The 17451-nt window shown below is 57.9% G+C and overlaps 1 protein-coding gene and 1 pseudogene across 11 annotated transcripts in view; both read right to left on the bottom strand.

The window, feature by feature from the left end:
* Window positions 1-15602, bottom strand: part of IGLL1 (immunoglobulin lambda like polypeptide 1) — an 88909-nt gene extending 73307 nt beyond the window's left edge. For 2 of the 11 annotated variants that reach the window (XM_072024563.1, XM_072024569.1), the window contains exons 1-2: window positions 3294-3354; window positions 2925-3175 (exon numbers count right to left, since the gene is read on the bottom strand). In XM_072024563.1, the coding sequence (XP_071880664.1) occupies window positions 2925-3175; window positions 3294-3339 (297 nt within the window). In that variant the 5' untranslated portion in view covers window positions 3340-3354. Of the gene's footprint in view, window positions 1-1769; window positions 2079-2881; window positions 3176-3293; window positions 3355-5927; window positions 6222-7705; window positions 8015-11713; window positions 12111-15132; window positions 15424-15541 lie in introns of those variants that run through there. The other 9 variants (XM_072024565.1, XM_072024571.1, XM_072024536.1 and 6 more) reach the window with 9 other exon arrangements.
* Window positions 11146-11364, bottom strand: LOC119718643 (U2 spliceosomal RNA; annotated as a pseudogene).
* Window positions 15603-17451: the final 1849 nt, after the last annotated feature.

The raw sequence follows: 17451 nt of genomic DNA, 5'->3' as shown, positions 1-17451 counted from the left end.
AGCCATAGTTGCTGCTACTCCCGGAGCAGGTGATCTGCACGGTGTCTCCTGGGTTCACTGACTTCGAGGCCGGCTGAGTCAGTGCTGCCTGGACCAGGGAACCTGAAGACGGAAAGGAGAGAGGAGAGAAAATGGGGATCAGCGAGTGCCCCCCACACACAGCCCTCACCCCACATTAGTGAGAGAAACCCAAACCTGGAGGCTCTTACGACACCGAGGCACTGACAACCCTGAACACTGAGCCAATGGCCAGAGCCCCACAGCCTTGCAAGGACACCTGCCAGAAAAAGGAATGCTGAATACCACAAACAGTGGAGAAGGGATTGGGCCTGAACCATGTTTGATGAGTAGAGCCCACCCAGCTCCACACACCTTCCCAGGGGACTGGGGCATGAAAGGAAGGAAACTCAGAGCTGTGGTCATGCCGAGGGACCAGGAACCCGTCTCAGCCCCACAGGGCTGCTGAACACTGGGGGACAAGTGAAGAAAACCTCCATTTCTAGATGTGGTCAGTCTCTCACTGACACATTGCTCATTGTGTCACTATACCATCACTAGCACTGCTGTCGTGGCTCCCACACTAATAGACGGCCTCGTCCTCGGCTTGGACCCGACCCCAGTGATTGTTAACATGACTGTGGAGCCAGAAGCAGAACCACAGAATTGCGAAGGGATGCCAGAGGGTTTGTTGTTGTTCTGGTAGATCGCGGTGACAGGACCAGTGCCAGGGGTCTTCTGCTGGTACCAGCCATACTGCAATCTACCCCCAGAGCCACACATCTCTGCAGCTCGTCCCATGCACACAGGCATCACCGGTGCCTGAACCAGACCACTGGGCAACCAAAGGGCTGAGGCAGGAGCTCTCTCTGTCTGCCCAGGGCATGCCCGGGTCTCCCCAGGTGCCCAACGCGCACGCACCCAGCCACGTGCACTGCAGGCAGCTGTGCAGCTGCAGGGCCCTGGGCAACACTCAGCCTGGGCGAGCTGAAATGCAGCAAAGCCCGGGGACATAGTGGACAAGGGGAAGGGGAACAGGAAAGAAGGGAGACCCCCACACCCGGTGACATGGCCCTGCTGAGCTGAGAGGAAAGGGGAGACTAAACCAACCTCTTGGACATGCAGGATCTCTCTGCCCAGTCAGCATCACCTTGTCATAACCACTGCTGCTGTCGAAGCTCCCACAGTAATAGACGGCCTCGTCCTCAGCTTGGACCCCAGTGATGGTTAACGTGGCTGTGGTGCCAGATGTGGAAGCAGAGAATCGGGAAGGGATGCCCGAGGGTCTCTGGTTGTTCCTATAGATCACGGTGACAGGGACATTTCCAGGGGTCTTCTGCTGGTACCAACCATAATAATATTTGCCATCACTGGCAGCGCTAGCCCCGGAGCAGGTGATCTGCACGGTGCCTCCCACGATCACTGACTTTGAGGCCGGCTGAGTTAGAGCAGCATGGACCAGGGAACCTGGGGAGGGAGAAGAGAGAGGGGAGAAAATGGGGCTCAGTGAGTGCCGCACACGCACAGCCCTCAACCCACAGTAGCGGGACAACACGGAAACCTAGAGATTCCTACAACAGCGAGGGACTGACAGCCCTGAACACTGACCAATGAGCAGAGCCCCGCAGCCTTGCAAATACACCAGCCAGAACCACGAATGCTGAGTATCACTGCTCAGACCTGCTCACTCAGCCCTGAAGGAGAAGGGCAAAAAGCCTCCATTTTAACCTGTGGGCTGTCCTTTACTTCCACCTTGCTCTGTGTCCCTGTACCAGCACTAGCACTGCTGTCCTCACTCCCACAGTAATAGACGGCCTCGTCCTCGGCTTGGACCCCAGTGATGGTTAACGTGGCTGTGGAGCCAGATTTGGAACCAGAGAATCGAGAAGGGATGCCTGAGGGTCTGTTGCTATTGGCATAGATCACGGTGACAGGGGCAGTGCCAGGGGTCTTCTGCTGGAACCAGCCATAACTGTAACTCCCATAGTAGCTGCCACCCCCGGAGCAGGTGATCTGCACGGTTCCTCCCAGGTTCACCGACTTCGAGGCCGGCTGAGTCACCGCTGCCTGGACCAGGGAACCTGGAGAGGGAGAGGAGAGAGGGGAGAAAACGGGGTCAGTGAGTGCCCCACACGCACAGCCCTCAGCGCGCAGCAACCCAAAGGGCCCGGGCGGGCGCAGCGAGTGTGTCCAGGGCACCTGAGGTGTGGGCGAGCAACAGGAAGGAGAGAAAACCTTCCTAAGGCTTTGGATACTCCCACATCTTGTAACTCACTGTCACTGTACAGCACTCCAGCTGCTGTCGTAGCCACCACAGTAATAGACGGCCTCATCCTCGGCTTGGACCCCAGTGATGGTTAATGTGGCCGTGGAGCCAGATGCAGAACCAGAGAATCGAGAAGGGATGCCCGAGGGTCTCTTGGTATTGTCATAGATCACGGTGACAGGGCCAGTGCCAGGGGTCTTCTGCTGGAACCAGGCATAACTGTAGCTGCTCCCGGAGCAGGTGATCTGCACGGTGCCTCCCAGGTTCACTGACTTCGAGGCCGGCTGAGTCAGTGCTGCCTGGACCAGGGAACCTGGAGAGGGAGATGAGAGAGGGGAGAAAATGGGGTTCCGCGAGTGCCCCCCACACACAGCCCTCAACCCACAGTAGTGGGACAACACGGAAACCTTGAGATTCCTAAAACACCAAGGGACTGACAGCCCTGAACAATGACCAATGAGCAGAGCCCCGCAGCCTTGCAAATACACCAGCCAGAACCACGAATGCTGAATATCAGTGCTCAGACCTGCTCACTCAGCCCTGAAGGAGAAGGGCAAAAAGCCTCCATTTTAACCTGTGCGTTGTCCTTCACTTCCACCTTGCTCTCTGTCACTATACCAGCATCAGTGCTGCTGTCCCTGTTACCACAGTAATAGACGGCCTCGTCCTCGGCTTGGACCCCAGTGATGGTTAATGTGGCTGTGGAGCCAGATAAGGAACCAGAGAATCGAGAAGGGATGCCCGAGGGTCTCTGGTTGTCGTTGTAGATGACGGTGACAGGGGCACTGCCAGGAGTCTTCTGCTGGAACCAGCCATAGCTGCCACTACCCCCGGAGCAGGTGATCTGCACGGTGCCTCCCGGATTCACCGACTGCGGCTCCGACTGAGTCAGCGCTGCCTGGACCAGGGAACCTGGAGAGGGAGAGGAGAGAGGGGAGTAAACGGGGTCAGTGAGTGCCCCACACGCACAGCCCTCAGCACGCAGCAGCCCAAAGGGCCCGGGCGGGCGCAGCGAGTGTGTCCAGGGCACCTGAGGTGTGGGCGAGCACCGCGAGGAGGAGAGGGGCCCAGGCCATGGCGAGATCCCACCAGCTGCGCGTCCCCACGCCGACGGGGCTGTGCCGCGGACCCCGACTCCCTCTTAAACCCCCGCCCGGCCGCAGCACGGCCCCTCCACACAGCCCCGGCCCCACGGTCTCTGGCAGCCCCTGCCCCAGCGCTCCCCCTGCCCTGGGGGAGCTGGATGTGGTACTTAGGGACATGGTTCAGTGGGTGACATTGGTGGTATGGGGATGTTGGTTGCTGCTGAGGTGCTCTCCAACCACAACCACTCGCTGATTCTCTGCACGTCTGCCCTCGGTGAGCCCCAGCCGAGCCTCCCAGCAGGGCTGAGGGCTGGCAGCAGTGCTTTGCCCCCTGCCTGGCCGCAGGAGCTGCCTTCTCCTCCACGGGGCTCCCCGTGGGGCTCTGCATTAAGCCAGGCCCTGGCCCCGCACTGCAGCAGCGCCTCCTGCCCACCACAGGCCTTGCACAGCACCGTGAGAGGACCCCGGGGCCCTCGGCTCCTGCTGGCAGCTGCAGGAGACCGAGGAGGAGAAACACAAGGGTTAGAGATCAGCCAAAGACCCCTCACCAACACCATGCAGGCTCACGCGATCCAAGACACAAACCCACCCGTCTGCACCCAAGCTCCCAGTGCCTCCCTCTGTCTGTGTACACACCTGGGGATGCCTGCACCATTCGCCAGCAAAGAGCAACTGCAGAGCAAAGAACTGGGATCTCGTGCCCGACAGGAACTGCGTGGGCATCAGGAGCTTCAGGGCTACTCAGCAGTAAGGAAACACGCACACGTCCCCTGTGCCTGTGACTCCCAAGCCAGCTGAGGGACTGCAGCGGCCTCACAGCAATCAAGACCAGACGATGACGAGTTCAGCTGAACTCAGTACCATGCATCATCCACAAACTGGTCCAGCCAGAGGCAACCCCGCTGTCACCAGCTCACAGTGAGGGCACAGCAGGCTCCAAAGGGGACACTGGCCCACTGCCAACACCCCCCAGTGCCAGCTGCAGGAGCACTGACACCCACACTCAGCAGGGAACCCATGAGCCCATAGGACCCATCGATGAGCACCCAGGGTAGATGGATACTGGCCACACTGTGGCCTAAGTTCCCACAGTAATAGACAGTATCGTCCTCAGCTTGGACTGCAGAGATTGTTAATGCGTTCATGGAGCCAGATGTGGGACCAGAGAATCATGAAGGGATGTGCGAGGGTCTCTTTGTGCTATCATAGATCACGGTGACAGGGGCACTGCCAGGGTTTTTCTGCTGGTACCAGCCATACCAGCTGCTACTCCCAGAGCAGGTGATCTGCACGGTGTCTCCTGGGTTCGCCAACTTTAAGGCCATCTGAGTCCGTGCTGCCTGGACCAGGGAACCTGGAGAGGAGAGGGGAGAAATTGGGGCTCAGCGAGTGGCCCACATGCACAGATCTCACTGCGTAGCAGTGGGACAGGGCCAAGGGCCTTGGAGCACATCCTCATTGCTCCCTGACACCCTGACACCACCATAGCTGCTGTCCTTGCTCCCACAGTAATAGACAGGGTAATCCTCGGCTTGGACCCCAGTGATGGTTAACGTGTTTGTGGAGCCAGATGTGGAAGCAGAGAATCGAGAAGGGATGCCCGAGGGTCTCTTGTCGTTGGTATAGATCACGGTGACAGGGCCAGTTCCAGGGGTCTTCTGCTGGTACCAGCCATAACCGTAGCTGCTGCTACCCCCGGAGCAGGTGATCTGCACGGTGTCTCCCAGGTTCACTGACTTCGAGGCCGGCTGAGTCACTGCTGCCTGGACCAGGGAACCTGGAGAGGGAGAGGAGAGAGGGGAGAAAATGGGGCTCGGCTCCCAAATCACAGCTGTGGTCAGGCAAAGGGACCAGGAACCTGCCTCAGCCACATAGCCCTGATCATCTCTGGGGGACAAGAGCAGGAAGCCTCCATTTCTAGCTGTGCTCTGTCCCTCATGTCCCCATTGCTCTGTGTGACTATACCAGCACCAGCACTGCTGTCCACGCTCCCACAGTAATAGACGGCCTCGTCCTCGGCTTGGACCCCAGTGATGGTTAATGTGGCCGTGGAGCCAGATAAGGAACCAGAGAATCGAGAAGGGATGCCCAAGCGTCTCTTAGTGTCCTCATAGATCACGGTGACAGGGCCAGTGCCAGGGGTCTTCTGCTGGTACCAGCCATACCAATAGTTGCCACTACTGTCAGCGCTAGCCCTGGAGCAGGTGATCTGTACGTTTCCTCCCAGGTTCACTCTCTTCAAGGCCAGCCGAGTAATTGCTGCCTGGACCAGGGAACCTGGAGAGGGAGAGAACAGAGGGGAGAAAACAGGGCTCAGTGAGGGCCCCACACGCACAGCCCTCACCACGCAGCAGTGGGACAGGGCCCCTGTGCCTGGAGGCTGTGCTGACACTGTGCGAATGACAGCCCTGAACACAGCCCACAGGCAGAGCCATACAGCCTTGCAAGGACACCTGCCACAACCAGGGATGCTGAATATCAGTGCTCAGACCAGCTCAGCCCTGAAGGAGAAGGGCAAAAAGCCTCCATTTTAACCTGTGGGCTGTTCTTCACTTCCACATTGCTCCGTGTCACTATACCAGCATCAGTGCTGCTGTCCAAGTTACCACAGTAATAGACGGCCTCGTCCTCAGCTTGGATGCCAGTGATGGTTAACGTGTTCATGGAGCCAGATGAAGAACCAGAGAATTGTGAAGGGATGCCTGAGGGTCTCTTGGTGTTCTCATAGATCACGGTGACAGGGGCGCTGCCAGGGGTCTTCTGCTGGTACCAGCCATAGTAGCCGCTACCCCCGGAGCAGGTGATCTGCACGGTGTCTCCCGGGTTCACTGACTTTGAGGCCGGCTGAGTCACTGCTGCCTGGACCAGGGAACCTGGAGAGGGAGAGGAGAGAGGGGAGAAAATGGGGCTCAGCGAGTGCCCCCCACGCACAGACCTCACTGCACAGCAGCAGTGGCATGAGGCCACTCTGCCCACAGGCACCCATCAGACAGCAGGACCTATGGCTCCACAAGGCTGCCCATGAACTGATGGTGCTGGGTACTCAGGAGTCCCACTCCAGAGGCCACCTGGATTCGTGCCCCCAGTCAGGAGCAGCCCACTTCCAGCTCTGATTTGCACATGGCAGCCCCTGGTGTCCAGGAGCCAGCACTCACATGGGAAATGCCCCCTCCTGCAAAGCTCCCTGGCCCCGCAATGCACACTCCAAGGTGCCCAGGACTTGAGCAGCCGATGGGCAGGGGAAAGGGCAGCAGTGCCGGGGGCTCCATTCCTGCCAGCAGCACAGAGGGGATGTGCTGGAACAGGGCACTTGCCACGTGATGGGTTCCATCCCACTGGGCACATTGGCAGCTCCTTCACCATGTTCAAGCAGTAGCAGCAGGCAGCAGAGGGGACTCAGTGACTCAGTTCCTTACTGGTGGGACTCACAGTGACTGTGGCAAGCACTGCTGTCCCTGCTCCCACAGTAATAGACGGCCTCATCCTCGGTTTGGATACCAGTGATGGTTAACGTGTTTGTGGAGCCAGACAAGGAACCAGAGAATCGTGAAGGGATGCCCGAGGGTCTCTGGTTGTTCTCATAGATCACGGTGACAGGGCCAGTGCCAGGGGTCTTTTTCTGGTACCAGCCATAATAGTAGCCACTGCTACTCCCGGAGCAGGTGATCTGCACGGTTCTTCCCAGGTTCACCGACTACGAGGCCAACTGAGTCAGCGCTGCCTGGACCAGGGAACCTGGAGACGGAGAGGAAAGGGGAAGAACACAGGGCTCAGCGAATGCCCTGCACACAAAACTATTTTCATGTACTGGGAAAGGGATCAACATCACTGGTAGAGTCCACAGCTGCCCCCTTGAGGGAAGAGGGCGGAAAAACTTTGTCTATAGCACCAGTCTGTTGCTCACTTCCACATCTGCCTCTGTCACTAAAGCAGCACTAGCACTGCTGTCCCTGCTCCCACAGTAATAGACGGCCTCGTCCTCGGCTTGGACCCCAGTGATGGTTAACGTGTTCGTGGAGCCAGATGTGGAAGCAGAGAATCGTGAAGGGATGTCTGAGGGTCTCTTTGTGCTATCATAGATCATGGTGACAGGGGCACTGCCAGGGTTTTTCTGCTGGTACCAGCCATACCAGCTGCTACTCCCAGAGCAGGTGATCTGCACGGTGTCTCCCAGGTTCGCCAATTTGAGGCCGGCTGAGTCACTGCTGCCTGGACCAGGGAACCTGGTGAGTGAGATGAAAGGGTGCAGAAAACGGGGCTCAGCGAGTGGTTCACATTCACAGACTTCAATGCATAACAGTGGGACAGGGCCAAGGGACTTCCAGTACATGCTCATTGCTCTCTGACACCCCGACACCACCACTGCTGCTGTCGTAGCTCCCACAGTAATAGACGGCCTCATCCTTGGCTTGGACCCCAGTGATGGTTAACGTGTTTGTGGAGCCAGATGTGGAAGCAGAGAATCTTGAAGAGATGCCCGAGGGTCTCTTGTCGTTGCTATAGATCACGGTGACAGGGCCAGTTCCAGGGGTCTTCTGCTGGTACCAGGCATAATAATATTTGCCATCACTGGCAGCGCTACCCCCGGAGCAGGTGATCTGCACGGTGTCTCCTGGGTTCACCGACTTCGAGGCCGGATGAGTCAGCGCTGCCTGGACCAGGGAACCTGGAGAGGGCAAAAAGAGAGGGAAGAAAACGGGGCTCAACAAATTAATAAACTCACAGCTGTGGTCATTCCAAGGGACCAGAAACCTGCCTCAGCACCAAAGATCTACTCAGCTCTTAGGGACAAGGGCAGAAAGCCTGCATTTCTATCTGTGCTCTGTCCCTCATGTCCCCATTGCTCTGTGTGACTATACCAGCACCAGCACTGCTGTCCACGCTCCGACAGTAATAGACGGCCTCGTCCTCGGCTTGGACCCCAGTGATGGTTAACATAGCTGTGGAGCCAGATTTGGAACCAGAGAATCGTGAAGGGATGCCCGAGGGTCTCCTGTCGTTATAGTAGATCACAGTGACAGGGGCACTGCCAGGGGTCTTCTGCTGGTACCAGCCATAGTAGCCGTAGCTACTCCCGGAGCAGGTGATCTCCACAGATCCTGCCACATTCACTGATTTCGAGTCTGGCTGAGTCAGTGCTGCCTGGACCAGGGAACCTGGAGAGGGAAAGGAGAGAAAATGGAGATCAGGGAGTACCCCGTACACACAGCCCTCACTGAGAAGCAGCAGAACGGGGCCTCTGAGCCTGGAGGCTTTTACTACACCAAGGGACCAACAGCCCTGAACACTGAGCCCATGGCCAGAGCCCCACAGCCTCACAAGGACACCTCCCAGAACTAGGGATGCTGAATACCACAAACCCTGGAGAAGTGATCGGGCCCTGACCACGTTGGATGAGTAGACCGCAGCCTAGTCCCAGAGATGTCCCAAGGGTCATAGGGCATAAAAGGGAGAAATCTCACAGCTATGGCCATGCAGAGGGGCCAGGAACCTGCCTCAGCCCCACAGCCCTGCTCAGCTCTAAGGCACAAAAGCAGAAAGTCTCCATTTCGAGCTGTGGTCTGTCCCTCACTTCCACATTGCTCTGTGTCACTATACCAGCACCAGCACTGCTGTCGTAGCTAGCACAGTAATAGACGGCCTCATCCTTGGCTTTGACCCCAGTGATGGTTAACGTGGCTGTGGAGCCAGATTTGGAACCAGAGAATCGAGAAGGGATGCCTGAGGGTCTGTTGCTATTGGCATAGATCACGGTGACAGGGGCAGTGCCAGGGGTCTTCTGCTGGTACCAGCCATAGTAGCCACTGCTACTCCCAGAGCAGGTGATCTGCACGGTTCCTCCCAGGTTCACCGACTTTGAGGCCGGCTGAGTCAGTGCTGCCTGGACCAGGGAACCTGGAGAGGGAGAGGAGAGAGGGGAGAAAATGGGGCTCAGCTCACAACTCACAGCAGTGGTCGGGCAAAGGGACCAGGAACCTGCCTCAGCCACATAGCCCTGATCATCTCTGGGGGACAAGAGCAGGAAGCCTCCATTTCTAGCTGTGCTCTGTCCCTCATGTCCCCATTGCTCTGTGTGACTATACCAGCACCAGCACTGCTGTCCCCGCTCCCACAGTAATAGACGGCCTCGTCCTCGGTTTGGACCCCAGTGATGGTTAATGTGGCCGTGGAGCCAGATAAGGAACCAGAGAATCGTGAAGGGATGCCCGAGGGTCTGTTGGTGTTTCTGTAGATCACGGTGACAGGGCCAGTGCCAGGGGTCTTCTGCTGGTACCAGCCATAGTCACTGCTACTCCTGGAGCAGGTGATCTGCACGGTGTCTCCTGGGTTCAGAGAAGGCCATTGCCCTCTCTCCCGGCCTTGCCGTTGTTACCCCTGGCACAGCTCTAACAAACCTTGTTTCAACCCCGTCCCCCTTCTTACCTAGTTTAAAGCCCTCTCAATGAGCCCTGCCAGCTCCTAGCCCAGGATCTGTTTTCCCCTTAGAGATAGGGACCAGCCCGTGGCCATCAGGCCGGGTGCTCAGTAAAGCGCCCCATGATCAAAAAAACAAAATTTCTGTATTGGCACCAGCCTCTGAGCCACGTGTTTATCAGGTGGGCTTTCCGTGTCGTCTCTGTACCCCTCTCTGCCACCGTAGGGATGGACAAAAACACCACCTGTACTCCCACTCCATCCACTAACCGTCCCAGTCCCCTTAAAGTCTCGTTTGATGGTCTTCAGGCTTCTCTCTTCAACGTCATCACTGCCAGCCTGGTCTATCAAAAGAGGATAAAAGTCAGAGGGGAAAACTAGGTTGGGAAGCTTTCTGGCAATGTCCCTGATCCTGGCCCCAGGGAGGCAGCAGACTTCCCTACGGGTAGGGTCAGGCCGACAAATAGGTCCCTCTGTTCCCCTGAGGAGAGTCTCCCACAACAACCACCCTTCTTTCTGTCCTGGTGGAGGCAGTCCTGAGGCGTGGAGTCGACTTCCTCGCCCTAGGCATCCTCCTGGGTAGACTTTCTACCTCTTCCTCAGCTACCGGTCTCTCAAGCTCCAGGGCCTCAAACCTGTTGTGTAAGGGCACCTGGGAAGACGGAGCCGGTAAGAGGGGGGCATCGCCTGCAATGCTGAGCAGGGACCTGTTTCCATTCCTCCTCAACTCCTAGGTCCCTGCTCAACGGCGACAGGGCAGGGGCTCCACCCCCATTTGGGGTGTCTCACCCCGGTGCCTGTCCTTCAGGCCACGCAGGGAGTTGCTCCACGAATCTATCTCGCGTTCGCAGTCCCTGATATCCCTCAACCTCTCGCCCTCCTCCTTGAGCTCCAGCACCATGCGGATCAGGTCATCCACCTGCTCGCACCTCACACAGAGAGTCCCTCTGCCCCCCGCAGGTGGTAGCACCAGGCTCAGGCACTCCCTGCACCCGGAGACCTGCCCTGCCACAGCTTTGGGCGGGCAGTCAGTCTGGGTGTGTGCAGACTTCCTAGAGAGTGCTCTGTGCCTGGTGTGCACCGTTGCAGCCTATCTAGCGGTAGACCACCATTACAGGAGGTGTTCGTATGGGCAGGGGGGAGTGCTCTGCCCTTCCTGCTCGCCTTGCCTGCGCGAGCTGCCATGCCCCTCCCTCCTGATGCGCCAAGCCCTGTTTGCCTGTCCTGGTCACCACGCTCCTGGTCGCCACGATTCCTAGGGGCAGCTTTTGAACGGCTGGGAGGGGGCACTGCTGGTTCCGCCTACGCCTCGTTCGCGCCTCGTTCACCTCCCTCACGAGGCCTGCTGGGCCCTGGCGGCTCCCTCGAGTGGGCTCGATGCCGGAAAAATTTGCCCTGCCTGTCCGATCCCCCTCTCCGCTGCAGAACACGTCTCCCCTGGAGCTGATCGCCTTGGCAAGTGGCTCAAAAATATATATATATATTCAAACCTGAGCCCAAAAATCAGTTTAATATAAAGTCCTCTCATCGACGACATATCAGATATTAAATTGATAGGAACAGATACTACACTTGATCTTAGCCAAAAGGCCGAGAAGATGTGGAAGCAGAGAACAGTGAAAGCATGCCCGAGGGTCTGCTGGTGTTGCTATAGATCACGGTGACAGGGGCACTGCCAGGGGTCTTCTGCTGGTACCAGCCATACCAATATTTGCCATTACTATCAGCGCTACCTCCGGAGCAGGTGATGTCCACGTTGTCTCCTGGGTTCACCGTCTTCGAAGCCGGCTGAGTAGTTGCTGCCTGGACCAGGGAACCTGGAGAGGGAGAGGAGAGAGGGGAGAAAACGGGGCTCAGCGAGTGGCCCACATGCACAGATCTCACTGCGTAGCAGTGGGACAGGGCCAAGGGCCTTACAGCACATCCTCATTGCTCTCTGACACCCCGAAACCACCATAGCTGCTGTCGTAGCTCCCACAGTAATAGACGGCTTCGTCCTCGGCTTGGACCCCAGTGATGGTTAACGTGGCTGTGGAGCCAGATGTGGAACCAGAGAATCTTGAAGGGATGTCTGAGGGTCTCTTGTTGTTGTAGTAGATCACGGTGACAGGGCCAGTGCCAGGGGTCTTCTGCTGGTACCAACCATAGTCATCACTACCCCCGGAGCAGGTGATCTGCACGGTTCCTCCCAGGTTCACTGACTTTGAGGCCAGCTGAGTCAGCGCTGCCTGGACCAGGGAACCTGGAGACGGAGAGGAAAGGGGAAGAACACAGGGCTCAGCGAATGCCCTGCACACAAAACTATTTTCATGTACTGGGAAAGGGATCAACATCACTGGTAGAGTCCACAGCTGCCCCCTTGAGGGAAGAGGGCGGAAAAACTTTGTCTTTAGCACCAGTTTGTTGCTCACTTCCACATATCCCTATGTAATTAAAGCAGCACCACTGCTGTCCGTGCTCCCACAGTAGGCCTCGTCCTCAGCTTTGACCCCAGTGATGGTTAACGTGGCAGAGGAGCCAGAATAGGAACCAGAGAATCGTGAAGGGATGTCCGAGGGTCTGTTGGTGCTGCTATAGATCACAGTGACAGGGCCAGTGACAGGGTCTTCTGCTGGAACCAACCATAGCCATCACTACTCCCGGAGCAGGTGATCTGCACGGTGTCTCCTGGGTTCACTGACTTCGAGGCTGGCTGAGTCACTGCTGCCTGGACCAGGGAACCTGGAGAGGGAGAGGAAAGAGGGGAGAAAATGGGGTCAGCGAGTGCCCCACATGCACAGCCCTCACCAACAGTAGTTGGACAAGACTCAAACCCGGAGGCTCTTACAACACCGAGGGACTGACAGCCCTGAACACTGACCCATGAGCAGAGCCCCACAGCCTTGAAGTACACCTGCCAGAACCACAAATGCTGAATATAAGTGCTCAGACCTGCTCAGCCCTGAAGAAGAAGGGCAAAAAGCGTCCATTTTAACCTGTGGGCTGTCCTTCACTTCCACGTTGCTCTGTGTCCCTGTACCAGCACTAGCACTGCTGTTCCAGTTACCACAGTAATAGACGGCCTCGTCCTCATCTTGGACCCCAGTGATGGTTAACGTGTTCGCGGAGCCAGATGTGGAACCAGAGAATCGAGAAGGGATGCCCGAGGGTCTCTTGTTGTTAGATCACAGTAGGTCACAGTGACAGGGGTACTGCCAGGGGTCTTCTGCTGGTACCAGCCATAATCGTAGCTGCTGCTACCCCCTTAGCAGCTGATCTGCACGGTTCCTCCCAGGTTCACTGACTTTGAGGCCAGCTGAGTCAGCGCTGCCAGGGAACCTGGAGAGGGAAAGGGGAAGAACACAGGGCTCAGTGAGTGCCCTGCACACAAAACCATCTTCATGTACTGGGAAAGGGATCAACATCACTGGTAGAGTCCACAGATGCCCCCTTGAGGGAAGAGGGCGGAAAAACTTTGTCTATAGCACCAGTCTGTTGCTCACTTCCACATCTGCCTCTTTCACTGAACCACTAGCACTGCTGTCCCTGCTCCCACAGTAATAGACGGCCTCGTCCTCGGCTTGGACCCCAGTGATGGTTAACGTGGATGTGGAGCCAGATGTGGAACCAGAGAATCGAGAAGGGGTGCCCGACGGTCTCTGGTTGTTGCTATAGATCACGGTGACAGGGGCACTGTCAGGGGTCTTCTACTGGTACCAGGCATAATTATATTTTCCACCATTGCAGTGCTAGCCTTGGAGCAGGTGATCTCCACATTGTGTCCCCGATTTACTGACTTCAAGAACGGCTGAATAATCTCTGTCTGGCCCAGAGAACCTGGAGAAGGAGAGGAGAGAGGGGAGAAAAGGGAGCTCAGCAAGTGCCCCCCACACATAAACATCACTACTGCTGTCATAGACACCACAGTAAGACAACCTCATTCTTGGCTTGGACCCCAGTGATGGTTAACGTGCCCGTGGAGCCAGATGTGGAAGCAGAGAATCATGAAAGGATGCCCGAGGGTCTCTTTGTGCTATCATAGATCACGGTGACCGGGGCACTGCCAAGGTTTTTCTGCTGGTACCAGCCATACCAGCTGCTACTCCCAGAGCAGGTGGTCTGCACGGTGTCTCCTGGTTTCGCCGACTTTGAGGCCTGCTGAGTCACTGCTGCCTGGACCAGGGAACCTGGAGAGGGAGAGGAAAGGGGGCAGAAAACGGGGCTCAGCGAGTGGCCCACATGCACAGATCTCACTGCGTAGCAGCGGGACAGGGCCAAGGGCCTTACAGCACATCCTCATTGCTCTCTGATACCCCGACACCACCATAGCTGCTGTCGTAGTTCCCACAGTAATAGACGGCCTTGTCCTCGGCTTGTACCCCAGTGAAGGTTAACGTGGACACGGAACCAGATGTGGAAGCAGACAATCACGAAGGGATGCCCGAGGGTCTCTGGTTGTTCTGGTAGAGGACGGTGACAGGGGCACTGCCAGGGGTCTTCTGCTGGAACCAGCCACAGTAGCTGCCACCCCCGGAGCAGGTGATCTGCACGGTGTCTCCCAGGTTCGCCCTCAGCACTGCCTGAACCAGAGAACATGGAGAGGGAGAGGAGAGAGGGGAAAAAACAGGGCGCAGCAAGTTAATAAACTTAGAGCTGTGGTCATGCAGAGGGACCAGGAACCAGACTCAGCCCCTAAGCCCTGCTCAGCCTTGAGGGATGAGGGCAGAAAGCCTGCATTTCTAGATGTGGTCTATCCCTCATGACCTCATTGCTCTGTGTCACTATATAAGTACCAGCACTGCTGTCCCAGCTCCCACAGTAACAGACAGCTTCGTCCTTGGCTTTGACCCCAGTGATTGTTAACGTGCCCGTTTAGCCAGATGCAGAACCAGTGAATCGCAAAGGGATGCCTGAGGGTCTCTTGTTGTTCTGGTAGATCATTGTAACAGAGCCAGTGCCAGGGGTCTTCTGCTGGTACCAGCCATACTGAAAGCTACCCCCAGAGCCACAAATCTCTGCAGCTTGTCCCATGCACACAGGCATCACCGGTGCCTGAACAAGACCACTGGGCAACCAAAGAGCTGAGGCAGGAGCTCTCCCTGTCTGCCCAGGGCATGCCCGGGTCTCCCCAGGTGCCCAACGCGCACGCACCCAGCCACGTGCACTGCAGGCAGCTGTGCAGCTGCAGGGCCCTGGGCAACACTCAGCCTGGGTGAGCTGAAATGCAGCAAAGCCCGGGGACATGGTGCACAAGGGGAAGGGGAACAGGAAAGAAGGGAGACCCCCACACCCGGTGACATGGCCCTGCTGAGCTGAGAGGAAGGGGGAGACTAAACCAACCTCTTTGACATGCAGGATCTCTCTGCCCAGTCAGCATCACCTTGTCATAACCACTGCTGCTGTCGTAGCTCCCACAGTAATAGACGGCCTCGTCCTCGGCTTGGACCCCAGTGATGGTTAACGTGTTTGTGGAGCCAGATGTGGAAGCAGAGAATCGAGAAGGGATGCCCGAGGGTCTCTTGTCGTTGCTATAGATCACGGTGACAGGGGCAGTGCCAGGGGTCTTCTGCTGGTACCAGCCATAGTAGCTGCTGCTACCCCCGGAGCAGGTGATCTGCACAGTGCCTCCCAGGTTCACCGACTTCGAGGCCGGCGGAGTAATCGCTGCCTGGACCAGGGAACCTGGAGAGGGAGAGGAGAGAGGGGAGAAAACGGGGTCAGCGAGTGCCCCACACGCACAGCCCTCAGCACGCAGCAGCCCAAAGGGCCTGGCCGGGCACAGCGAGTGTGTCCAGGGCACCTGAGGTGTGGGCGAGCACCGCGAGGAGGAGAGGGGCCCAGGCCATGGCGAGATCCCACCAGCTGCGCGTCCCCACGCCGACGGGGCTGTGCCGCGGACCCCGACTCCCTCTTAAACCCCTGCCCGGCCGCAGCACGGCCCCTCCATGCAAATGCGGCCCCGCGCTCTCGGCCACGTCCTGCGCCTCGCTCCCCTCCTCCCTGCCCGGCCTCTCCACCGCAGGCACAGGGGGGTTGTCCCCGGCCTCGTGCTGGGGACACGTGGCAGCACCCAGGCCCAGAAGTGGAGCACACGGAGCCCCCGCCCCAACTCCTGTGGCTACGAGGCCAAACAGCCGGGGAGAGCTGGATTGGAGGGGCTAAGGGGACCACACGGCGAGGAGACGGTACCCGTGCTGGGCTGGAAGGACTAATCCTTGCCAGAGAACTGCCATGGGGAGCATCCACAGGGTCTGATGGCACCAAACTGGGCTCTGCCATGGGGAAAGCCTGTGCCAGGGGGCTGGGAAAGGGCCGCAGCAGAGCCCCTGCTTGCTTGCTTCCTAGCTCCTCATCTGGTTGTTATCTGCCACCCCAGAGCCCCGGGCAGCTTGACATGCAGAAGGCAAGGGCAGCAGCACGCGGGGCAGGGAGTGGGGCTGTTAGCAAATGCAGATCTCCCCCAGGGCTGCAGGGTGCTCGGTGCTGCTCTGCCCATCCCTCCCACAGTGTACCAAGGTCCTGGGAACAGGGCTGGGGACAGGACTGCACCCATGCCCCTCTAACTTCCCCCACAGATCCCTTATCCCTCTGCCCCAGCAGGCTCACAGGAATGCAGCAAATGTCCCTACACAGGACATTCAGGAACCGGTGATGTGCAGGAGCCCTCAGCCTCAGACCCAGAGGTAGTGCTGGGGTTAGGGAGCAGGATGAGGGCAGGAGCAGGGTCCTGGGCAGTCCTTTTGGCCCTGGGGACGTGGCTGGGGCAGGGACCAGGGCCAGGGGCTGCCCAGGTCCCCCAGGGGCAGGCTGGAGATCCTGCACAGACCCAGCATGAGCCCAAAGCTGTGGCACTGGGCAAACACAGCCAGTGCTGCAGCAGCTCAGGGGTCTGTCCTTGTGGGGCATGATGGAGCACAAAACAGCCAGCCCTGAACTGCCCCTGCAGCCTCATACAGCATCCACACAAAACATCCCCTGTCATGGTCTGAAGGTGAAGCTTTGACCTGGCTCTTTAGTGATCAACACACTGTGGTCTCTTGGTGCTTTCTGTGGGCTGAGTCCCTGCAGTGATGCCCCAGGGCAGTGGCTGTAGCGGGGCAGAGAGGCAGCCATCAGGGCCCCGGGAGCAGCCTGGGAGCACCGGGGTACCTGGGCCCTGCAGTTTGGGGCAGGGACAGGGCTTCTGAGGCCATCCCATCCCTGAGGTATGGGTGCAACCTTGGGGTTCTGCAGGAGGGCAGAGCAGAGAGACCAGGCATAACCACTTGCAGAACAGAGCTGCAAGGCCAGCAATGAGACGGGGACCTGCGCCAACATCTGAGGGGACGGCAGGGAGCCAGCTGCTCCAGCGATGGCAGGAGGTTTTTGTATCACTTCCCCATTGCTCTGTGTCACTGTGACAATTTAGTACTGCCATCCCAGCTAGCACAGTAATAGACGGCCTCGTCCTCGGCTTGGACACCAGTGATGGTTAACGTGGCTGTGGAGCCAGACAAGGAACCAGAGAATCGTGAAGGGATGCCTGAGGGTCTCTTGTCGTTGCTATAGATCACAGTGACAGGGGCAGTGCCAGGGGTCTTCTGCTGGTACCAGCCATACCAATATTTGCCATTACTATCAGTGCTACCCCCAGAGCAGGTGATCTGCACGGTTCCTCCCGGGTTCACCGACTTCGAGGCCGGCTGAGTCACTGCTGCCTGGACCAGGGAA

The sequence above is a fragment of the Anas platyrhynchos genome, chromosome 16, assembly GCF_047663525.1.
Source record: "Anas platyrhynchos isolate ZD024472 breed Pekin duck chromosome 16, IASCAAS_PekinDuck_T2T, whole genome shotgun sequence".
NCBI classification, from domain to species: domain Eukaryota; kingdom Metazoa; phylum Chordata; class Aves; order Anseriformes; family Anatidae; genus Anas; species Anas platyrhynchos.
The sequence above is the reverse complement of the archived record's forward strand: the minus strand, read 5'-3'. Positions and strand labels throughout refer to the sequence as shown.